General features: G+C 38.3%; 2 protein-coding genes across 3 annotated transcripts; one reads left to right on the forward strand and one right to left on the reverse strand.

The window, feature by feature from the left end:
• CTSO (cathepsin O) lies at nt 1-11211 on the forward strand. Its single transcript, XM_065061471.1, has 8 exons — nt 1-520; nt 1458-1563; nt 2613-2746; nt 3917-4084; nt 5594-5715; nt 6928-7091; nt 7517-7609; nt 9310-11211. Exons 1-8 carry the CDS (start codon nt 257-259, stop codon nt 9342-9344), a joined length of 1086 nt encoding a protein of 361 aa, XP_064917543.1. The 5' UTR covers nt 1-256; the 3' UTR covers nt 9345-11211.
• Nucleotides 10260-23829, reverse strand: TDO2 (tryptophan 2,3-dioxygenase). 2 transcript variants are annotated; one of them, XR_272357.4, is made up of 13 exons: nt 23681-23829; nt 23205-23310; nt 22053-22143; nt 21120-21190; nt 19030-19157; nt 17138-17324; nt 15789-15896; nt 14769-14880; nt 14595-14652; nt 13988-14067; nt 13297-13387; nt 11815-12060; nt 10260-10891 (listed from the first exon to the last, which is right to left on the reverse strand). XR_272357.4 is itself a non-coding variant. In XM_005509558.3 (12 exons), exons 1-12 carry the CDS (start codon nt 23713-23715, stop codon nt 11907-11909), a joined length of 1221 nt encoding a protein of 406 aa, XP_005509615.1. In that variant the 5' UTR covers nt 23716-23829; the 3' UTR covers nt 11271-11906. The 2 variants fall into 2 exon arrangements, 1 of the variants encoding a protein (XP_005509615.1); XM_005509558.3 differs by lacking the exon at nt 10260-10891 and having other exon boundaries at nt 11271-12060.
• Between the last annotated feature and the right edge of the window lie 1872 nt (nt 23830-25701).

Raw genomic sequence — 25701 nt, forward strand, 5'->3', positions numbered from 1 at the left:
ACGGGCTTTTTCCAAGGGCTGCCGGGCACCCCAAAACACCCCAAAACCGGCAGCAGGACACCTGGAGGAAGCGGAGGCCCCCAGCTCACCGGCCGGCCACAGCACTCCCAGGTCCTGGGGCGGGCCGCCACCATTTCGTGCCCCGCAAGGCGGGGCAGCCCAGCGAAGTACCAACCCCAGACCCGCTGGAGGAGGAAGCGGGAGACTGGAGAGAGCTCCGCAGCCTGGGGGTGCGGCCTCCAGGCCCCACCCCGGTATGATATGGCGGCCAGGGGAGGGGCGGAGGCCGTTGGGAACCTGCTGGGAGCTCTGCTGCGCGGCTGCGGCGCGGCCGGTCGCTGTCCCCGGGCGACTGATGGAGATGTTGGTGCTGGTGCTTCTCTGCTGCCTGCTGCGGGCGGGCAGCGCCACCCTCCTGGCGCCTGCAGGCACCCGGCTTGGGGAGGAGGGCGGCGGGCCGGGCCGCCCGGCGTGGGACGCAGGCAGCCGAGAAGGAGGAGCGGCAGCGGCGGCCCTACGGGTAGGTGCCCCTGCCCGCACTTACACTCGTCACCCGCGCTGCACAGCGGGCCCTGCGGCGCCAGCGGAGGAGGAGGGGTGGCGGGCGGCGCTCTGTCCCTGCTGGCCGGGCGACTGGAGGGACAGAGGCGGAGGAAGGTGGGGCGGCTTCGGCCCCGAGTACCGAAACCCGCTCCGGCATCCTTCGCTGTTTCCTTTTCTCGGCCCTGGGGTGCAGTCGCTTTTCTCTTCTTCCCCGTTTCTGACGCCAGGTGTCAGCCTCGCGCCGAGGCGGCGTCCCCAGTCGTGTCCCCGATGCTCGGCTCGGCGCGGTGGGGTGGCGGCCCCACGTCCCGGCTGCGCGGCGCTGCTGTCAGAGTCTTCCCGGGGAAGCGGGGCGAGAGGCAGCAATCGGGCAGGGCGGCGAACCCCTGTCCCCGCCGTGCCGGGGGGGAGCCTGCGGGGCCGGCCGGGTGTCGGGCTCGCCGGGCAGCGGGGGCTGCCCGAGGCTGAGGGACCGCGCCGCGAGTCCTGATAGCTTAAAGTGTGAGTTTTTTAGTGTCCTTAAGCCATAACATTGTTCTTTTGCTTTGTAAGGACATAAAGCAAAACTGAGTTAACTCTTATCGGAAGTCATTTTTACATATCTCTGAACCACAAGGTTTGTTTTGCTGTCAAAGCACATCACATGAGTGACACAGTTTGTTCTCAGCTTGCCTGTTTTGTCTGTCTCTTTTTTTTTACCCACTATGCACTTAACAAATGTTTCTTGGAGGTGAAATTAGTCTAATGCCTTTCCTATTGGTTTGATAGGAATCCACAATTAATCTGAGGTGAAGAAATTAAGAGATGTCTTTTATATAAGTTCATGTTTACTGCTGCTAACCTCTGCTTTTTCTGCTCGTATTATTTGTCACTACTGCTAACTTAATAATATCCACAATATTTCTTTCCTTCAGGAAAGCACTAAAAGAATTAGATTACTGAATTCATCTTCAAAAGATAATATGACTGCTTTCTATGGAATAAACCAGTTTTCTCACCTATTTCCTGAAGAGTTCAAAGGTATGTTTTCTGGCTGCTGCTAATGCCTTTTCTGTTATTTTTCCTATTATTTCCCAGAACCTTGTGTCTTTCATATTTACAGATTCTTCCAGTGCTGATAGTCAGCTAGTTTACAATGCCTGGTACCAAACTGTAAGTACTTCTGAAGGCTACAACAATCTTCTCTATGTTGCTCTAGTTCGTGAGGTTGAATTGCTCAGAGGCTGAATATGATTTAGTATACAGACTTTTCCTCTTTCCTGCTTTCCTTATTTCCTTCTTTGTTCTCACTGGGCCTTAAAGCCTTCTTCAGTTGCAACAGTTCTGAAATTGGAAAATACACAAGGTTCTTGAGTGCTCTTAAGTCTCTGTTCTCTACCCCAAAACAAAATTGACTACATCCCAAACAATTCTATGACTTGCAGGAGCAATATGACACAGTTTGTTTTTTTTACCAAGAAAATTTGTCTGGTACCTAACCTAATTTTCCCTTCTTGCTGTTCAAGTCTACTGTTATACGTTCTGTTCATTGGGGTATTTCACATCTTTTTTTGGCTTTAAATAATTAAGCAACCTTTACTTTAGTGAAAAACTAGCAATTGCATGTGTTTCAGGTTCTTTACATAATTCTCTTATTTTTCCCTCTTTACTTGAGTAAAATAAAGTAAGTAAGTAAAGTGTTCTGGAAAAAAAAAAAAAAAAAAAAAAGGAAAACAAAACCAAACACAAAACAACAACAACCAAAAAAAAACCCAAACAAACCAAAAACAAACCCCAAGCTTGTTTTTTGGAGTGGTTACTGATCAGTAGTAATAAATCTCCATGCTTTGTACCCACATTCCCTTCATAGAATATTTTTGTTCTTTCTAGAACTGTAGGAATATTTATATTCATTCTGGACTGTAATTATAATTTTAAAATACATGGATTTTCTGTGGATTTGAGAATGAGATGTAATCTCATGATCATAACTACAGACCAAAGTTACCTCTATGGCTTCTAGTAAAACAGTTGTTTGTGGGGTTTTTTTTAAGTTAGTGGATTTATAGATGTTTGTATTCTGTGTTTAGCTATTTACTTAAGAAGCATACCTCACAAACTTCCCAGATACTTAAAAGTGCCAAAGGGAGAGGAAAAACCTTTGCCAAAGAAGTTTGACTGGAGGGACAAGAAAGTAATTGCAGAAGTGAGAAATCAGCAAACAGTAAGTACTGGTGTTTTCCTTTCATGGTTCTCAAGCACTACTGCTCAGAGGCAGTTCCAGCAGGTACGTTGTAGAGCACAGTGAAGGTTTTGGAAGGGACCAGCACTGCACCAAGGTTTCTTGGAGCGCTGGCACAAGTATGGACAGTTGAACATATACGAAGTCATGGAGCATTTTATGCAAAGCAAGATTAAACTTAAAACCATGAGATGTGAAAGTTGTGCATTTAGAAGTTGTGCAAGTATAAACCATGCGTAATATATATTTTTTGATCTAGTTAACTAAATCTGGAAATATTTTGCATCATGTGTAGTTTATATTTTCATGAAGAGACTGAGGTAAGTTCAATACTTGACCTCATCCCCCCATTTCACCTGGATGACTGTAGATCCTTTGCTGTTGTTTTCTCTCATGACTGAATGCTCTTGGCTGGTCAACACCCATATCTTTGTCATCGAACAGCTCAGGGGATGCGTTCATGATAGAAAGAGAACCAGACCCCACATGATTACAGTTTATCTCAAGGTTGTTATGGCCACTGGTAAGAAACAAATAAGCTGTTAAATCCCAAGTGGTTTTCTGCACTTCACATAGTATAATGTGGACCTTGCCTAGGAATGAATTCCACTTCCCATTTTAAATGCCACAGTTTAAAGAGCCTAGAACTGGAGTACAGATTCTGTTACTGTCTAAGAATTTTTCTATTATGTTTAATTTCAGTTTACTGTTTCTTAATCTGTAATCAGATATGTTTCTATAAAATTTTTCAGACTATAGGAAGTTGTAGACTCTCCGTAAGTGCCTCCTTTTCAAAAACTTACTAATGTGGTTAAAAAATAATTTCATCCTCAAATCCTTCTTTAAGAAAACAGGTATCTCACAGAAAAAGCATCCTCAGGCCTATATTAAAAGGCAAAAATGAGTCAGGAAGGAATCCTTAAAATAAGACACCTATAATGCATTTCTAGCTTTCAGTGAGCAGTACAAGGCGGGGAAAGGAGTTCAATATTTTAAATCGCTGAATAAATTTCTGTATTATTACCTTAAAAATGAAGTTCAAGGATGATGTAGTAAAGTAAGATCATTAGAAGACCCTTTTGACTCTTCCTGTTGGGCTTCAGAAACAAAGCTGACTTTTTCTTTCTCCTGTTTCCCTTCTCTTTGTACCAGTGTGGAGGCTGCTGGGCTTTCAGCGTTGTGGGTGGTATAGAGTCTGCCTATGCAATTAAAGGACATAATCTGGAAGAGCTCAGCGTGCAGCAGGTTATTGACTGCTCATACAATAATTATGGCTGCAGTGGAGGATCCACTGTTAGTGCTTTGAGCTGGCTGAACCAGGTTTGAAACTTTTCATAAATCTTAAACCCTTCCTTAACTTTCATATTGAAATTCTTTTTTACTGGGAAAAAGTGGTGGGGAAGATGAGTGTACAGCTCATCTGATTTTATTTTTTTAAATGTATGTGTGTACATGTATGTATATATTCATATACATTGTGTGTGTATATATATGTATGCGTACTTAGTCTGGAATCAAGAGACAGTTTTTTCAAGCAGAACAGAAACTTGATTGGAGTTTTACAGTCTCTATATGTTCTTGCGAATGTAAAAAATCAGTCTGCAGGGATTGAAAATAATGTTCCTTGAAAGCTACAGTATTTCCACTGATGCCAGTTGGAACTGCAGACATACTGTACCAGTCGAGAAAGATCCATTTATCCATGCGTTGTTTTGTGGATTTGAGTGTCCAGTTTAGTCACCAGTATCTGGGGAAAAGGAGAGGTGTTGAGATTTTTCTGCCTTCAAATGTCACTGGTTTTTGTTGCAAACCCTGTAAAATCATGCAGGAGCGTGAAGAACCTCAGGATGAAATTGACTTTGTTTCGCTTGCCACCTGAAACAATGAAAATGCAGATATAATTTCTACTTTAGTTGTAGCTAACACATTTCATTCATGAAAAATGCAAAATGTGTGTTAATAATATATGTAAGCAGAAACATTTTAATATCTTTCAATATCTAGGACAATGGTTTGAGTTGCAATAATATAAAAATAGTTCCATAGTTTTCTGAAGTTTTGAAAAAAAGCTGATTGTCCTTTTTAAAAAACTCTGTAATTCTACCCTTAAAGATTCATATAACCCCAGCTAATAACAGTCTAGATAACTTGCTTAACTTTGCGTTTCAAGAAAGACAGAGGATATTCATCTGGAGTCCTCTGAAGCAAAATTCTGTCTTGTTTGACAACAGAGGGACTCCAAATGAATTAGACTGGAGGAGACACTGTCACAAGCAAACCGCTCTGCAGAAGACAAGGAAAGTATAAAAGGTTGACGCAATAGCTTTATAGCTGGACTTTGAACTGTGTCAGCCATTATAATACTTTTTACACTAGCATGAGGATTTGATGCTAATAGCAGAATTGGACTGAATTTCAGTGTTTTATATACCTGTTCCAGGGATATTTGTGGTTCTTCAGCTGTCTCAGGGAAGGGATAATTTTGTGTGTGGATGTCATTTGAAGGGAATGAGTAGTCATTCATTAAATGAATGCATAGTCTCTGTGTCTTGAAATCTATGAAATTGCTTATGAGGTTAGTTTAAACCAGAGATACCTTTACATTTTTTTCATTATTTAAAGATTTCTGAATCCCTTCTGGAACTTTCTCTGCAAAAAAAGAAACTAGAGATAGTATATATCTTATTTCCCAACAGGAAATTGTTATATCTAGTCTCACCAAGAACACACTGAATTTCGAGTGAGTTCTGTGGTCATTTTCAATGTGCTTTGATCTGCATAGTGTTAAAGTCAAATGCATTAAATTCTCATTGATTTATCTTCTTGCAGACAAAAGTAAAACTCGTGAGAGATTCCGAATATGCTTTTAAAGCTCAGACAGGACTGTGCCATTATTTTGGTCACTCAGATTTTGGAGTTTCAATAACAGGATTTGCTGCATATGACTTCAGGTAGCTGCTATTGATTCTTTTTATTTGCTGTACCTTTCCTTCTGTTTTCGCTGACTGTGGCATGAGCAGGAGCCAATAGTGCATTGATCAGCCAAAGGTCATGAGGTTGATTGCGTCAGTGTTGTAACTGCTCACTGCATTAATACATAACACTTTTTTGGGTTATGAATTGCCACAGTAAATCCACTCATCACAGCCACCACTAACCTTGTTCAAATTAGAAAGCTTAAGTCAGTGTTTTGAAATTAGATGTTTTCAGTTGGCTGTGTTTAAAGTAGAATATTGAGTCAGTTACCACTTTAAATGTATGCTAGGTGAATATTACATTGCTTAAGTATCAGAAAAGGTAAATCCTACCAATAGTAACTGGAATTTGTCAAAAATTTTAGAAACTGTTTAGTTACTTCAGTATTCATCCATTTACATACCCGCCCACATCCTCTTCCAGTCCATGACTTAGCAAACAGTGTTGTCAGCTGTATTTTGTAAAGACAACTAATTGATAGTTTTTAAGATTTCTGTACCAAGAAAGTTTGTTCCTAATTTTTATCAGTACAATAAGCTGAACTTCAAGACAAGAAATTTAATTTTGAGTAGGAATTGAATTACTGCCAGATAGAAGTAACTTAGATCAATTACATCTTTGCTAGTCTGTATTTGCCAAGTTTAGTCATTACACATACCATGCAGTGATAAAGATTTCCTGTTCCAATAATAAGTAAAACTCTATGAGGATGCTAATGGTGATGTCTGATAGTGTAATGTCCTGTGTTTGATAAGTTTGAGACACATATTTTAGTCCATTATTATGTATGATATCAAAGGTACTTCTGCATGTTGCAAGAACTAATAGGAAATAATAATACAGACTAATGTTTTGTCCAAAGCTGGTTTTTAATTGAGTGATGGATAAAAGGTGCATAGTGCTTACCATTGCCCACTGACTTGACCCAGAAACCTGCTTCTTTTTGATAGCATTGCATATTTGGGTCTACACCTTTCCCATAGTCTGCATGTCCTATATTTGTATTACTGTGTTGTAGTATATAAAATACGTATTTATTGACGTATGTTATGTGGTGTGTAGAACTTAGAAGAAGCAGTTTAGTTATTTGATTTTTAAATTATGTGTAACAAGTAGATTACCACCTCTTCAGTTGCTTTAGCGTGCTAACATAAGTCACTTTGCCTTATCACTGACTCCTTTCGCAGCGGCCAGGAAGAAGAAATGATGAGGATGCTCGTTAACTGGGGTCCTTTGGCCGTAACAGTAGATGCAGTCAGCTGGCAGGATTATCTTGGGGGGATCATACAGTATCACTGCTCCAGTGGAAGAGCAAATCATGCTGTTCTCATCACTGGTTTTGACAGAACAGGTATGTTTCCATCAACTGAACTTTAACATGTTTTTTCTCTTACTTGAAACTTATTTCCTGTGGGGCAAGTGACTAAAATCCAGATCTGGATGTTCTATTGAGAGCTGTTTGGTTTGGTGTCACATCAGTTCTGGAAATGCTCTCTGATATCAGGAGGAAAACTCTTTGTGCCTGTGCTTCTTCAGTTCTGTGGGACACAGCCACAAATACGGCTTTACACCGGCAGAGGATGTATCCAGTCTGTTCAACACTGGACTATTAGCTCTGTTCTCTTCGTGAACAGCAGTAGGCTTCACTGTACTATATCATCAAACCATCAGAAACTATGAGATATTAAAATGGTAATTATCTGTGTAGAGTGTTAGAAGTTTTTTATGATTCCCACATTTCATGTTGTCTGTTGTTTATGAAAATGTCTCTTCCAGGTAGTATCCCTTACTGGATTGTACAGAACTCTTGGGGGCCTGCGTGGGGAATAGATGGCTATGTTCGTGTTAAGATAGGGAGCAACGTCTGTGGTGAGTCTGACAAAAATAACTCAAGTGTTAAAGCCCATATGCTGGGATCTGTTCCTCCATATAAGTAAAGCAATATAATGGGATCCTCAGAAAGGGAATATGAATCATTGCAGTGTTTTGAAAGAGGTTAGATGAGTCCAGGTGGAAAAATACATGTGGCAGTTGCTAGTTCACCAGGACATATAGTTGAATAACTGAAAAACACCATACAAAGGTAGAGCCATATAAGGCATAACAAATAAAGTGCTCTTGTACCTCACCATGTGGAGGTAATGGCACTGTAAAGTATACGGTTATGTGTCACAGTTCTAGATTAGTGCCATCACTATACTCAAGTGCAGGTAAACAGCTGCTGTCCTTTTCTGTTGGGTGCAATTATCTCTGGGCCTAATTTAGCAAACGAAGGTGGAAAGTGGATTTGGCCATGCTTGGGAATTGTGTACCCTGCTTGTGACTTTTCTTGTGGGATACAGGTATATACTTTCAGTGCTAGCTCTCTCTCCCACCCTATTACCGTTAGCATGAGACTTTTCTTGGTGTTTGAGGGCATTTTGTAGCGTTAAGTACCCAGTTTCTTCTGAGTTACTGAATATGGAGGTAAGGCAGGTGAAGTTCCTGTTTACCAGCAAAGATTGCTGAGCCAAATTGCTGGGATTGGACAGCTAGATAGTGAGTGGTGTGTGTCCACTGAGTTTTTGTCTGTTAGATTAACACTGTAGGTCCTCTGTTGGCTTTTCCCTTCCATGGATGTTTCGCAGTAGCTCTTGCAGTAATTGTAAAAGGTGTTAGATGTTATAAATCATCTGCAGATAAAAATCAATAATATTCAGTTTCCCTACACTCAGTGAAGATCAGGACAATGTATCCAATCACAGCTTTCCCATGTAGCTGAAGTTTTTGTTCTCGTTGTTGTCATCTAAACAAACTGTTTGAGAAGATAAATTTAGAAGTAGTGATAATTAAAGTAAATTAATTGTAGAAGTAGTCTGGAAGAACAGCTGTGTTATTTTCAAAATCCATTCTTTTAATAAAACAGGATCCTTCACATTTTCTGTAGTGTGTCCCACAAGAAGAATCCAGGAAAGGCCAGTAGTTGCTGTTTCCCTCACAGATGTCTTCTGATTTAGATGTGCTCTGACAACACTTTTGAGGGTATGAGTCATCACCCTTTGATACCTACACAGGCTGTAGTCAGACTTCGCTTTTAGTGCTGCAATGAGCACACCAGTGCAAAAAGAACTCAGCATGAATAAAAGCCCAGTTTGCCCTGTGTCTGTCTGTGTGCCAAAATGCATCTTGTAATGGGATTTGTGACTACTGGTCTCTTGCCGAGCTTTCAGAGCTGCATAGCTTCGTGTCATCTATCCATTGCTAAGGAATATGATTAAAAGGTAAGAGTATATTAAGGTTTAGGTTGCTTTTCAGCACCAGATTGGACCAATGCTGTATCTTCAAAAAGGATCTAAAGTTTTGAACATGAAAGCAGGGGAGGCAGGATTGTAAAGCACAGGTAAAATGGTGTGAGGCAATAAAGAAATAGAAAGGTTGCAGCTGATTCCATACCCCAACCACCAGCAGTTCACCTGCTGTCATGGCATGGAGGAGAGAGGCCATTCTATGAATGTGAATTCTAGGAACTTACTTCTGGCAGGTGTCCACTTCCAGTATTTATTAATTATTTTTTTCTGTTTGATTTGTAGGTATAGCAGATACAGTTTCATCGGTATTTGTTTGACACTTACTGACCCAAGACTGATTAACATTTGGATAATAGTTTGACACACACTTTATGTGAAGATTTACTTCAACATTTTCTAAAATAAGAAAGGACTGTAAGGGCAATTCCTGCTTTTAAGCAGTACAGGATTGAGTTGGTGGGAATTTTTAAATGTGGTTTTGTTTGGAATGTGCGATGCATATCAAAGCTCTCATGGAATCAGAAGACTCTGAATCAACTGCAGAGTACACAAAAAGACGTTACAAAGATGGACTAAAACTGTGAATGTGAAGTCTATCCAAGTGTTGAATATTACTCCATTAAAAAAAAAAAAGGAAAAGGAAAGGAGTGATGAAAAATAAGGAATTGGATGAAATAATCAATAGTATGACAGAATATAATCAAAATGCTGTGAATATAAGAAGAACCATGATTAGGTCTGCTTTTATTGGCTAGGAAGGAAGGGCAGGTAGAAGAATATATTCTCTCTGTTTTGCTTTGATTCCTCTCTTGGCTTTTCTAGCACCTTTGACAAACACATTTTGCCTCCTTTTTGTGAAATCCTACTTTTTCTCTACATCTAGAATAGTAGAAGAGGGAAATGGGGAGTCAAAGTTGTTTCCTGAGTATCCACTGTCTCTGAAGTGCCACAGTCCTTCACTTTCAGTCTTCAGACCTTCATCGGGTAAATACAACTTCAGAGCTCTTCAGAGCTGGGAGTGTGTTTTGCAGAGTGCCTGAAATATTTATTAGATGGATAGAAAAGGAGTAACTGTATTTGAGACAAACTGAGGCAGTTCTAGTGGTTTAACATCCTTTGTCCTGGGAGGATGTATGTGTTTTCAAATCAGCCTTTCCGTGCTTTGAGAGCTCTGTCAGGTCCATGCCTCCTCTCTTCTCTACTTCATAAATAAGTGAAGCCAGTGCAAAGCAGAAATTAAAAACCTTATTTATTATAGAAAAAAATGGTGAGGGTGGGGTTTGTTAATATATATTGAGCACCTTTAGAAAATCAGCAGTTATACAATACTGCAAATAGAGTGGATGTTAAATTTCCATACATTAATTGAATTAATATAGGTGGGACTTGCTGGCAATCAAAAGGCCCTGTTGACCTGTAAAATTGTGTTTAGAGGCAAATGTAATTAAGATTCACAACCAAACATGTAATTCCAAAATGCTTTGAGTCTTTCATCTTGAATGCTTTACCTGTGTCCTTTCTAAAGCACTACTATGAAAAGTATTGAAGCAATTCTGTAGTTTTTTGCATTCAGTTACTGTACCTTGTCAATAGATCACCACATTATTATCTTTTTATGACAAATGCAATCATAATAGTCTATTGTAAGTATTATAATTTTAGTCCTTCTGCTTCTAAGTGTTAATATTTTAAATTAAAGGAAGACCAAGTGCTATGTTCTCGCTATTTCATGTTCTGCTACTTACTGAATTTACTGGCTGAAAACTTCAGATTAACAAGAGGGGAAGTCTTCTGTAGTCTTACAGTCTTCTGTAGTATGGCCTTCCCTTAGCAGTTTACAAACAACAATAGCACTCCTCCGCAACTGGAAAAAAATAGCCAAAGGTCCTAATTGACATTGTTGAGAGTAATGTTGTTATAGTAGTATCAAAAACTGACGTTCCACCAGTGGTTTTGAGGTGGTACTACTAAGTATTAGTACCTAAAGTGCTAAGATAAAGAACAACTCACCAGAAATTAAGGCCTACAGTGTATTTCCAAGGGAAGCATTTAAAAAGACAAGAGTCTATCAATAAGAAGACAACACAGCTTTATCAATATTCTATGGCCAAATTTGCCTTGCTTTTATCATATATCCATTTTATCCCTATTTCAATGAAATTTTTAATAAAAAATCACTGTAAATGCCTGTTGTATTGTTGTTTGGAATTTATGCTTGCTTTAGAAGAAGACTTAACAAACGATGAGCTTTAATGCTGCTTTATTTGAAGTGCAAAGTAAGTACTTATTTATATCTGCTGTTCTTAACAGTAAGTATTTCTACAGAAGGGATTTACATTCACATGTAATATATAGCAACATGATTCTTGATGTATGTAAAAGTTCAAGCTTTGGTTTCTATGGATTCAGGACTTTTTCAAATCTAACTTTCTAAACTTTTAACCCAAAATTCATTTTGAAATTCCACTGGAGCTCAGAAACTAATATTCTTCTGAAAACAATGAGACTAATTACATCTTCAACTAGAAGTTGCCATTACACAAACAAATATAAAAATATGTACAAATAAGACCTGTTAATGATAATTATGAGCAATCTTCTCTAGGTGTAGCTTTTAAGAAGCCAACTGAAAGTTAATTTGGTCATTGAGTTGAATTAGGGTATCATTTCAGTCTTAGGGTAGGCTAACTTAATACAGACGATTTTTTTCTACAATTAAGTTTCTTCTATAAGCCAATCATTCTATTCACATAGCTGTCATACATAAATAGATATTTACACACCCACCCTCCATGAGAGCAGCTGTTGTATTTGACGGGCAGCACCACTCAAGGTGAAAGTCCTGAAGTTCTTTGCAGCAACCAGTCTACAAAGGCAGGCTAGTCAGAGTCATCGCTGCTAAAATAGGAGCTGTCACAGTATTCCGCTGTGTAAAGGAATTTGTGAATGGTTGGATTCATCTTTGGTATCCAGTGTCTGGGCACTAGAAATGTTGAAAGATTGAACAAATCCACAAACACCTTGTATCTGTCACTGGAAAAGACAATTAGAACAATTAATATTGTGATAACAGCATAGAAGGACATAATTTCAAAATCCTCAGGAATCATTCAATCTCTTTTATTTCTTTAATAAGGTTTCTGCACTAACTCTCCTCCTGAATACTCCAGAGCAAAAATCCAATACTAACTGTTTCTAGGCTTTAGGAGTTCAGATGTAAAAAGGAAATATGGTTGTCGTAGTCACATCTTTCTTCTGAAAATGCAGAGTATGTAGGCTATGATCTCCTGACCTCCATTGTTGTGGTAGATACAAAGCATAATTTAGGAAGAATGTTAACCTGAAATTAAGGAAGAATGGGAAGCCTTGCTGGAAAAAACAAACAAACGAACAAAAAACCCAACATTGAACCTTAGTCTTCAAATTCAATCTGTCTGCTTTCTCTTCCACCCTCTATTATGATGTTTGTGATGGGAATTGTTGCCCATAGTCATACATGGCAGTCACCAGCTACATACAGTTTCTCTTTGAAAAATAAACCTCAAAGAAGCTGCTCTTAGCAGAAGATTCTTTAAATAGCCTTGTGCTATTTAACAACACAGTGTTGTTCGGGACTGTCAGGACATAGCTGCAGCTAAAAGGCTTGAACTGTCTAACGATCTGAATCCTCAAACTTTATATAAAAAAAGTTTTACCCATTCAGAGAGTTCTGTGCTCAGACCCCAACCATCCCTTTTAAGTTCCTTTTGTGCTTCACCCAGCAGAAGGAAACATGTTTCTGATTGTTGCCCTGCACAGCTTGAGAGTGTTAATTACTACCAGCTTCAAGAATATATTAAAACCTAAATTGAAGTAGCTTAGGTTGTACAGTTAGAGGTCATGCTAAGGAATAAAGAAAGTGTCATCACTTGGACAGTAGAAGGGACTCACTTCCAGCCTGTATCACCTCATTAACTTGGACTAGCCTGCACACAAACAAAACAATGGAGGATTAATATTATTGCTGTTACAGTCATGCCTAGATCCTTTGACTGAGAACTATAACTGGCACTTTGCATCAGTGATCAAAAGGAGTTCTTTTTGCCCCAAAAGGCTTGGTATTTATATATGTCAACCTGGTAAGTAAAAGTACAACAGCCAGGAGGAAATTCTGGAGTCCCAAAAGAGAAACAACAGCCCTTCAGCTTCCAGTGAGCTGCCTGAAATCTCTCTCCTGGCATTAAGAGTATCTACAAACTGCATTAATTGAAGGCAACGTATTAATCTTACCTCACTGTTGAGCGCAAATATTGGTAGCCTGAGGAGCCTCCAGTGCCAGCCTTGCTGCCAATCATTCTGTGCACCATGCAGACGTGGTTGTCTTAGCAATGCAAAAAAAAGACAGGGCATATGTTCAGTGTTAAGTTATAACCAAAGGGTAACATCAAGGTGTATCACTGAAATATTAAAGATCGTACAGAGATCTTTACAGAGATACAGAACTAGTAGATCTTCAGCAATGCTGGAGTTAATTATGCCACTCTTTAGTCAAGTAATATAAAATTATTGTTAATACAGAATGAATACACTAATTATTATACACTATTATGCTCTGCTAATACAGAATTAATACATTCATTTATGGATCTCTAGATATGGAAGAAGCAGAAGGAATGTTTGCATATGAAGCGCTGTCATGATGATGTTTTGGCAAACATTGGACAAATATAGACCTGTCCCTGAAATGACATTGTTCACCTAACTTAAAGCATGTCATAGAAGTATAGCTATAGCTATGTATGTAATGATCACAGAAGAAGCTGCTCATCTTTCCTCCTGGTTGAAGTACAAACACGAAAAATTCATTCATAAAGAAGCTCAGTTCTAAAACTCTGGGTACGACTTGTCTAAAAGAGGGTGAAACAGAACAGTTCAGTTGCATCTGAAAGAGAAAATGTCACAGTCCAAAAGGGAAACTTACATCTCCATTTGGTCATGAGCACATCGATATCCATAAGGGAGGTAAGAAGCTGAAAGGGAACCTGAAAGCGAGGCTCCTCCCTTGAAAAATGAAAGAGAAGACAGTGAGATCTCTTATGAAGCACTGTATTTTTCAAAGTATTGCTCCACCAATGCATAACAATGACTTAATATATATTTTCCCTTATATAGTATTGAAGTGTCATTAGATATCCTAACACATGCTCCTGCCATGTAAGTCTCGATCTTTGCCTTTTCCCTCATACTTGGAAAAATACTCTAAATCTTTCTAGAACACTTTGTAGAACAGTGTGAACCAGGCACTGGCTGGTTTCAGTCTGAGGAGCAGCATCTGGTCAGACACAAACCAGCTGCCTGCAGAAGCCACGTAACCTCCATCCTTGAAAATATTCAAAACTCAAACAGATGTAGCCCTGAACAGCCCGATCTGACCTTCAAGCTGAATCTAACTAATCTGGGTTTTCATGGAGGACTGGATTAGATTACTTTCCAAGGCCCCTTCCAACCTAAATAAATCTGTGCTGCTGTCCTTAACCTTCATTGCTCCTCCTGTCAGTAATCATTAAAGATATAATTTCTAACATTACCTGTAGAAGTAGATCATCAAGGCACCCTTCAGTGCTTTGTAAGACAGTCGTCTGTCTCCTGCAAAATACAGGTGTCGTTATTTTTTACTGATTCTCCTGCAAATTTAATGCTATTATGTGATCATAAGTATAAAAAAAAAAAAGTGCATATTGACATATATTAATAAAATCTACCTTTACTAAGCAGGTGTTCATGGCGTTTTTCATCAAATAATGAGAGCAATACATCTTTCTGTTTCTGGAATTCAGATAATAAATCATCTTTTTCTTCTGATTCTGGTTTGGCCTTTGATATTTAAAACAAAAACTTATTTTAGAATTCAACAGGGCAAACTAAAGCGCTTGAATGATCCATGGCGTGACTTCTATTTTCATCATAAATACCCTAAGTTTACATCTTAAATGTAAGAACTGTATTTTCAAAAAGGATTGATGAGTCACTGTCCTTTAAAAAACACAACACAAAATGTACAATTAAATAGTTGTCAACACAATTCAGATGAATGAATGTTCAAACAAACTGGCAGCTTATCACTTTTCTTTTGGTCTAGAGACCTCAAAAGCACTTAGTCTTCCCTTGTTTGAAATCTGATTTTTTTTTTTCAAGGCAAAAAGAAGGTATCCTTGCACAGCTATGGGTAAGAAAGTTGTAAATAGAAGAGTTTAGATGAGTTTACAACTTTCTGAACAGATATTCTCAGGAAATGAATTTAATTCCTGTGGTGTTTTTTTCCATTAAAAATGTAGTTAAAGCTACAGGCCTTACAATATTCAGGGATTTTCTTGTACTCATTTGCCAGTGTAATTGATTATAAAATGATCACGTAGCAACAAAATGCCACATACTGTTAAACAGAAATGGGCTGTTTATAGTGACACTCCATACTCACAGCTCAGGGGCCCAAACTTTGTGTTTACTGTGAACTGTAGATGCAAGTATCAACTACAGGTGAAGTTAAAATTTATTTCAACCTTTACATTGCTACCATCTCTTTAGTTTCACAATCAAAATCACCCATGTATCATGTTTTAAACTGTCTAAGGTGTCAGATTACAAGCTTATATTTCCTTCTTGCAGACAGAGGCTGCTGAAGATTGAGAGGGAAACTGAGTGCACCAAAGGTCAAATTTATGTCAGGGTGTCATTTTGCCATCTGTCTTTGTTTATGGCTAGATGAAGAGTACACTATATACCTGCACCAAGGCAAATTCCTCTTCTAGACCTTTTAAAACATTCACTTCAAATTGTCCCCAGAAATCAAATCCTTCTGCCTCGAGTCCTGGAGTTCTTTCCAGCCATGCCTTTAATGATAATAACAATGTGTTCAAACATTAACAATGCAAGCACGTTACCCTAGAATTACATGTTATAGCAACGTAAATTATACTGGTACAATTTTTCTGGTTTAATATCCCATAGAGCTTTTTATTGCTGGAGGAAGCACATCCACATAGAAGATTTCTACCTGCATAATGGTGCTGTGCAAACACACCCACAGGTTGCAGATTAAATAATCAGTGTTGGAAGACAAAAGCTGGTCCGTTCTAGCAGTATCTTTAAAACCAGCTCCCTCATAGATACAGAAAAACAGTCTTATTCCAGGTATATAGGATAATTGTAAAGATACATCTCAGGAAGAAGATATAGAAGCATCTATGCAACCAGTTTTTATCATGTCAGACAGGCTGAATACTGATCAAGCAGTCTGTCACCACAGTACGTGATGATACAAGACACAGATTTATTTGGCAGATAGCAAAGCGTTCTCTTTGATTTCCTTTTCATAATGAAACTGAAATTAGGAAGGAAAAAAAATTAGGAATCTTTATGGTCCAACTCCCTTTAGAGATCACTTAATTTAGCTCCTCATCTGAAAGATACAAGAGCATGAAGTCTTAATCAATGAAGAAAAGCTAGAGAAATTTCTTATATATTCTGCATCAGGTGTCATCAGGCAAATGGATAGGACTAATAAGAGTGGATGCTTTTATTGAGGTTTATACTGCATTATTCTCCAGAAAGTTATGTTAATTTTGTGTATGAAAATGACAAGGGAGTTAAACAAATTACTGACTCATTCATAACTCTAAAATGAAGTCATTCAGTCAAGGTAAGTGAAACATTTGTTAAACATCTTTTCTCCTTTCAATTTTGCATTGTCATTTTTCCTTTTGTTTTTGAATTCCGTAGTAGCCATCACTAACAGTGGAAATATTTTTAGTTTTCTTCTAAAAAGGGTTCAGCATCATGAAAAACAATGCAAATGAAACAATACATTTGTATTCTTAGCTCCTGTTTCCACAGTGCAATTTACTAGTTTAATGGACTTTCCAGACAAGAGGAAATGCTGTGAAAAATCAGTTGGTTTACTAATGACTAACTCTCTTTCATTCAAAATTTGCTAAAAATCCAAAACACAACTGACTAGAAAATTGCCAGCACTCTTGATTCTCTCAAGGAAGAAGAATTGTTCACTGACACCAATGAAGGACATTCTTGGGAAACAGGAAAACAAAGCAAGGTCTAAGACAGACATTGTTACCTCCACAAGTTGCAGTAGCGTAGGTTCTTGCTCTGATTTAAGCAGTAGTTCATAATCCTGTCCCTTGAAGTTATCACGATAATGCCTTCTGTTATAGGGGACTCTCAGACTTTGGGGAACACCAATTTTGTTCTCTAGCAAGCGAAACTGCAGGCTCTGGAAACCTGATGCTGGGCTTAGGTAGTATCTTTGGGAACAGAAGAAAATAAGATACAAAAATGTAGCATATTATTTCACAATTATGGGGTTCTCTGGCTCTCAAAAAATATAGATATTTCACATTTGAAGATATCAGCTAGATATCTGAGCATTTTTTATATGGTTGCAATTAAGAAAAAAGAAGCTATTTTAATGCAGCTACAATGTATGTATAAAATATTCTCATTTTCTAGCTATATATTGTTTATGCCTGCACAGATATACACACACACACTTGTGTTTGTACTGTGTTTTAAAATAGCAGCATTATGTGTGTGACAAACAAGAAAAAACGTTAATGCATATCATTTCCTTCCCAGACAGAATAAGCAGCTTCACTCCAAATAGGTATTACAAAAATTTCCACATCATAAAAGTGCAAATGAGTGCATTTTAAATAGGCTTGTTATGCAGAATAATTTCTATGCATACAATAATGTTCAGAGAAACATTTGGTGGGTTTTGTTTGAGGAATTCAGTAATGGGATCCTTTCAGAGTTAAATCACGTGACCATGCTGAAAAAAAAACTATTAGTAAAAGTAATGTGAAATCCCACATTGCTAGATAATGGTACTGGCAGGCCCCAAGAAGAAGATCAAACAACACCCTCAGACACATAGTATGAACTGTGGGGTTGTCACATGCAGGGACAGCAGTTGGACTTGATGATCCTTGTGGGTCCCTTCCAACTCAGGACATTCTAAGGCAGAAACAGATCACTGATCTGTTCTTGTGTGTATCAAATGACAGTATGTTGTTGAAAAGCAGAAGCAAGGATGCATCAAAACAGATGATTAGCCCATAGATTTCCTCTGCTGTAGTATAATGCAAGATGATACAGATGTTTCAAACTCCCAAGAGAAGCAAAATTGTAGTTTCGTGTGTTTTTTAGTTACGTATCATTAAAAGACAGAAAGGAATGGATGCTAAAAAATGCAGGAGTGGATGGGAGGCTGGATCGCACTGAACTAATGAGCCAGATGGGTCAGGGACACAAGCAGAACAAGAACAGGAAGGCAGATGGGATGAAGCTGTCAGACAAGGTAGTAGAGTGGAAGGAGCATGGAGGAGTGAGGCAAGCCAGGGGATACCAAAGGAAGTCTGGGCAGAAGGCAGAAGAGCTGCCACCCACTGGCCCAGCGACACATTGGGCAGGTAATGGAGAGCAGAAGTTATCAGGGAGAAAGAGACAGCAGTGTTTCCTTTAGCCACTTGAAGCCTCCAGCACTGCAGACCCACTGAAAACACGAAGCAAGGAAACACTGCAATCCAAGACAGCTGAAATACCTGTTTGACAATCTACAGAGAGTGCATTTCTCTCACTCAAGCACTTCTATGATTTGCCATGGAACTCAGCTGCAACTGCACAGTGCTGTTTCAAATAAATTGTTAACAGAACTGTGAGCTGTTTCCATTGTTTCAACTTTTTAGTTTAAAGCCAGTCAGCAGCACCACACAAACATCAACAATTAACTTGTATTTCTTTGCAGAGGATGCTGGACTCACACTCAGGCTCAACTTCTGAATTGACCCTTGCATTCTAAAGTCACAGTTGCCTCTCAAGAGTGTGCTCTCACCTTGCTGGATGGTGCAGATATTACATGCTGCCTGGGCACATGCAAAATTGGCAATCAGTTCTAAGGATGGGAATGATCAGCTTGTGGATTACTGTGGAGGAGTAGTAAGTATTTACCTGAAATCAAAGAAGTCCAATGCAGTCATAGTTTCCAAAACTGAGAACTGTTCCACAAGTAATTTCAGAATCATTGAAATTCTGTTCATTCGAGTAATAACCTTCAGCATGTTCCTCTCATCTCTTACCTGTAGAAAAAAATAAAGATCGTAACCAGACAGAATGCTGTTCTCTGTATATTCTGCCTCTTCATCTCAGGTCTCTTAACTGTTGTACATCACTATAGCTCCCAAGTCCTTTCACAACATGACATCCACAGCAGCAACAGAATCTCATATTGAACAGAGAGTCCTGTTTTTAACTGGAAAACAAACCTATAATTTTCAAACACTGAAATCTGTTTATATCTGACTGATGATATATTACGAGTATGCTAAATATATAGGATTTTTTTTTCTTCTCTACATTTCTGACTGAAATAGAAGTCACCACAAGAAATCAAATTCTAGATCAAAATACTTTATACCATTATCATGTCCAATTACTACAATATGATTTTCAAAGATAGATGATGTAATATATTATGTTTTCTATTATAATTACTTATTTGATAATTTCTATTATTGTGAAGGAAGGTGTGGAAAGTACTTAAAAGTTCAGAAGCAAAATAATCTGAGAGATACATCAGGAAAGCATGTCTAAAAAGATGTTAATTAGACATGTGCATTAGCAAACAGAGATGACTACATCTGGCAGGACGAAAAAAATATTAAATAGAAAACACAGAAGTTCTCTTCTGGATAAGCCGAACACTTTGCCTACAGCTTTAATGGGATCAAGTTTCCCTCTAAGACCGGGGTGCACAAGCGGGAAGTGCCAAACTACAAAAATGACAGATTATAACCGTTTCCTTAATCATCTTGCCGTCTACTTAACCTTAACATTGACATTTTATATTCTGATTATAAGCAAAGTTTCATTTTTCACAAAAATAAATAATGAAAAATTATTCTGCTTAACTGATTTTGATTGGTTATAATTTGATACAATGTTCAACTAAAAAGTCAACAAAGTCATTAATGTGGAGGACAAATAACATCTTAATTCGGCATTATGATAAAAAGGTTCCTTCTTTCAGTCTTGTCTAGTTTCAAATTTTCTTCATATACACATACTGATGATGATATTCAAGGTATTTCTCAAATTACATGCAGTCAGCCTTATTCTGTGGATGTCATAGAATCATTTTGGTTGGAAGAGACCCTCATGCTCACTGAGTCCAACTATAACCTAACTCTGGCACTAAGCCATGTCCCTAAGAACCTCATCTATATGTCTTTTAAATACCTCCAGTGATGGTGACTCCACCAGTTCCCTGGGCAGCCTGTTCCAGCGCCTGATAACCCTTGCAGTGAGGAATTTTCTCCTAATATCCAATCTAAACCTCCCCTGGTGCAACTTGAGGCCATTTCTTCTCGTCCTATCACTTGTTATTTGGGAGAAGAGACCAACCCCCTCCATGTCATATCAGGTCAGGAGTTTTCCTTTGTTATCTGTTGTGATGAGACATATTTAGCTTTAAGTGTTCAGAGATGTTCAAAATATCCCTGTTGTACTTGTAATTTTCAGAAATTCTCATACTATTGTACACTGTCATTTATTATTGCTCTTCTGTTGGATTTCATAATTACTGATACAAGTCTTCCTTTCATATAGCAGATATTGGATGGAAGAATATAGTCTGCAGACTTCAAAAATTTGAGCAAAGGGAGAAGTGACATTTCAACATAAAAATACCTGCTAGCCCTCTGGTTTTCAGTTTTGCCTCTGAGCATGCTTATTCTGAAGTAGAATACTCCCAAGTTAGGTTTCAGCAGTCATCCAGTACTAGTAGGAGAATGTGAGAGCATTTTGGCCAATGGAATTGGTCTTGGAGAGTGATCTATGCAAAAGGCAGACTTCAGGAGGGAAAGAGATTTTGCAGATCAAATGACTGCCATTCAACCAAATTTCATTGGGGTTTTTTCATGCTGTTTTTATAAGAGAGCATGTGTTGCTTTAGTAATCCCAAATATATCAGGCTGGAAGGCAGGAGCCAAGAGAAAGAGAGGGCTGAATTTTCGCAAAATTAATATTTGTTCTTAACTTACGTGGCCATTTTGAAAGATCACTCGCACAGAGTCCATTTCCCACAGAATCTGCTTAAACCAAAGTTCATAAGCTACAACGAGAAAGGTATTGTTAACGTTAACTTCAACATTACTTTGTTGGTTTTTTTTCATAGCACTGAAGAAGTAAAATTCTTTCATTTTGATTAGAAATGAATAGTCTACGTTTACACTGCTGGTGTACACAAAGAGGCTGATACACAAACGTATTGCCTGTTCCAGTGTGCTATACGTTATGTAAACTGTTATATGAAATAATATAGCATCAAGAACGTTAACAGATTATTTTTTTAAAAGCATGTTATAACACATCAGGTATTTAACATACAGAACGTTCATTACAAGAGGGGAAAAATAGAAAATCTAGATATGATACTCCAGTAAAAGCTAACTCCAGAACTGCTTACATTTTTAATGTCATCTACATGTTTCCTATCAATAACAGGAAAAAATCACTGGGTCAGTGCCTGCAAAACACATGGATATTAGCAGTTAGGGAGCACCTAACAAGTATGCAGGCTTCTAGAGACCCTCTAGGTGGTTAAAACTGGACTGAAGTTTCAGAGAAGGCAGAAGCCAACACACAAAATTTGCCTACAGTAAACTTTATAGCGGCCTTTATTAGTCAGACGGGGATGAATTTCACTACCTTAATTTCTCTAGAAACAGAACCACCCAAATTTCGGCTTGCCAAATCCAAAATTTATACTTATGGCTTCTTAGGCACAGAGCTGATTACAACCTTACAAATTATATAGGGATATATATGTGAATATTAATACAAATAAAGACAGAGCAATTGTAGTGACTGTGTCTAAAATGAAAACAAATTGTGTATTGCACATTTCAGCATTAAATAACACCCTGTGGCAAAAGCACTGGTCAACCACCACTGAACTCCTCCCAACCACTTACCTTGATGCGTCACAATGAAAAGATGCTCATCATGGATTTTTTTTCCTTTCTTCTCACTCTGAAGTTCTTGAGCATTCAATATTTTGTTTAGCTTAAAAATAAAGATAAGACTGTTCTGTAAAGCTCTTAATTCTGCTATTAGTAATGGTATTCCTACTGTGTAGAACTAATGTTTAAGGATAATATTAAACATATCTATATATAGGCCTCATATTCCAGGTTGTATGAGAAGTTAGGCTAAATGGTCTCAGGTGTCAAACTTCTTTTTAATTTTTAAAAAATCTTGCCTAAGTTGGTATAACTATTTCAACTGGTAAAGCTCAGAAAATCATTTTTAAAGTATTTTTAATCATTAAAAAAAAAAAAAAAAAAAAGAGAGAGAGAGAGGAAGCAAAATATCCAGCACATTTTTCCATATCTTATATGAATACTGCCATTGTTTAGGGAAAACAGAGATCCAATAGTTAAACTCTCTGTAATCATGCAATAACATATCTGCACAAGAGCTCTGATTTGAGGCTGTACTAGTTATTTCAGTTCTGGCATTACTAATTTTTTTACTGAGTCAAATTCACAATCTCATCATTCTTGCTTTAAAAGAAATATGTGCAAGATTCCATCTAATACATCAACAAATTAGACTTCTGTTGACAAGTAGAGAGTAATTCCACCCATTTCAGTTCCTGCTGTCACAAAAAAAAGAAGAAAAAAAAAAAAAAAGGAAATTTTTTTCTTACTTTTGCCAGTTTATTTTTACTTATTTAAAAATCCTTTTTAGTTGTTGTGGGCTTTTTTTTATTCATTATTTTTGTAATCCAAATTTCTGCAATGTATTTTTCCAGCCTGGGCTTCCATGCAATAATTCAGGGAAGCTGCACACAGTCTTACTGACATGGAATAATTGCCAAGTGGTGACTGTCAGGCCAAAGAAAGACTTTTCTGGTGCACCACTTCACAGTTTAGGTGAAAACTAGGTGAAACTCCCAAAATAGCCAGCTTGCCTGCAGTTTGAGAAGTCATCCCACAGTCCACCTCCGACCCTCCCAGTGGAGACCAGCACCTGTCTTAGTGACTGCCAGAAGAGTCAGTCACAGATCCTAGCTCAAGTCTTAAGAGTAACCAGGGCAGTACACATGAAATCCTTGAACTTACCTGTAGGTAATCTCCATAGACAAGTCCACCTTTGCTGGCTTTATTTATCCCTTCTTGTGATTTGTCTTCTTTTTCATCTTCCAAAGATAGCTTGTTAAAATTAAATCTAAGAAAATAATTAGGTAAATATAGAAACTATTCAGTTAAATAATGATGAATATACCTGCCTTTTTACTAACAGATGCATCTAAAATTGAAACAATGCTTTGTTTTGAGAAGATGAACCACTGAAGAAGGCTTTTGACAAAAACAGTACACCTGAAATATCTCTTGTCACTGTAACAGCTGGTAGCATTACATCTAATTCATCAGATAACAAGTGCTTGACAAGTCCCTGTACAATCCCTTTTCCTTTAGCAATCACTACAGCTGTCTGTCGATAATCATTAATTCCTTTCTGAGCTTACATATTTTACATTAACAAAATACCATTTGAACTGAGGTTATGAAGCAAAACACAGGGATGAGGGACTCACGGGTAGTTGTTCCCTGCGAAGGGGCACCCGCTCATGATTCCAGGATCCAAACTCGCCAAGCTGTGCACCAGGGAATACACTCTGTTACTGTTCCCAGATCCACTGAAGCCACTCTATATGTAACCTTAGCTCATGGCCTAGGCCAGCCCCCAAATTCTCCTTCTTAGCCCTCAGCCCATCCCCGCTATTCAGTAATTACAGAAACTATCGCAGCACAAAGGTCAATAATTTCATGTTGTGTTTGCTCTCCAGGATTTTTTTTTTTTGGTCAGTCAAAACAGGAATGGCTGGCATATTTGCTTTGTCCTATGAAAAACATTTTTTGTAGTTTTTACTGCAAGATTTCCATCAGTTGCTTCTTTGGGGATCAACACTGGTGTAAGGGGTAAGTGAATGAGAGGTCTGTGTGTGAGAAAAAGGCAATATTTAATAAATTCAGGAATTATTAAAGCAGGTTTGTAACTTGCAGCCCTCTGTATCAAAAGATACTTTTAAGTTTAAGAAGTGAAACATATGGAAGAGGAAAGGGAAGGAAAACATATTTATATGGAAGATTGAATAATGCTTGTAATGGATTTCAAGTAATAGACATACTTTCAAAAAAAATGCACAAATATTAAGTAAAAAAAAAAAAATCAGGTACATCTCATGCTATTTTTCCAGAGGTTTAATTCATGAAAATTCCTTAATTTTATTTCCTCACGCAGAAGTTTCACTCTCGTTTGTTGACAAATGTTACCCAATTCTGTTTAATCATCAGCCTAACACACAATGAAGTAACATTTAACCAGTGAGCGCTTCTTTCCTGCCTGCCAGCATTTTCTGAAAAATAAGAAGTTAAAACTCAGTTTTACTGCAAACAAAGCTCCAGGGCCCCCGTGACCCCAAACCATTTGCTGTCTGCAAGGCTTCCACTGTTTAATGGTGCCTGTGTGGTGGTTTTGGCTGTTCCAGCCACTTAAGAGTAGTTGGCTCATAAAAATGTCATTTGTACCTCATGGGGGATGGGACGTACGCTCTGCTAAGCCACATGCTGTATGTCAGGCTGTACAAATATAAGCTTAAAACTAAACTGAGCCACAAGAAAAGTAGGACTTCACTAGGGGAACCTATCAGCAAGGTCAAGGTGTTCCTCCTTTATGATGTAAAGCCTGACAGAGTAAAATAATCCACTCACCACACACAGATACATATCTGCTCAGGATGTTGGCAATCAGAGATGAAAGCAAAGAGTGCACTGGCATGTACCTCAGAAATTGAATGTTGAAAACTGCTTTTCACTATCCAATTTGCACTCAAACAGCTTGGTTACAAACATCGTAATCTCCTCTCGCATCCACAGATCTCAAAGGCATGGATAAGGAAGGCTTATCTTGTAATTTCTACACCTTCACTTAAAGCATCTGGACTGAGACTCCACAGTGAAAACAAACTTTCTGTTACCTTTTCTCACAGTACAAGTGAAGAAAGAGTGAAAAACTAACAAAAAGAAGGACAGTTGAAAAACATCGAACTCTTAACCCCACCAAATAAGTTAACGGTCTGTTTCCTTGTGCAATTTCAATTTCTTCTGTGGGACATAGAGTGTAATAAAATTCCAGAGCAATGGTCTCTGGCTTGCAGGCTTTGTATTACCTACTCAGTAGGTGAAGGACTTTGAAGTCTCAGAGTCCTTTTAAACTCTGTGCTTAACAAAACATCAGCTCCCTATTTGGGAAGTAATACTACCCTTAATCGATTCAGAGTTACCAAACTGTTTCAAAACCTAGCTGAGGATGCTATCTGAACCAAACACTATACAAACTTCTCACCTGATTCAGTGACTGACAAGGTTCAGTCAACCAAATAAATCAGCGAGCCTACCATGATTTAGAAAATTATTTCCAGTATTTCCAACATGTTAAAACTCTCTAAGAGCCTCAGAGTTGACTGGTCCCAAAGCACCTTCATCCTAAAAAAACACCAGCCTAGTAACACTTATGAAACATGGCAATCTGAATTAAACATGGCCACTTCTCCTT

The sequence above is a fragment of the Columba livia genome, chromosome 4, assembly GCF_036013475.1.
Source record: "Columba livia isolate bColLiv1 breed racing homer chromosome 4, bColLiv1.pat.W.v2, whole genome shotgun sequence".
Taxonomy (NCBI): Eukaryota; Metazoa; Chordata; class Aves; order Columbiformes; family Columbidae; genus Columba; species Columba livia.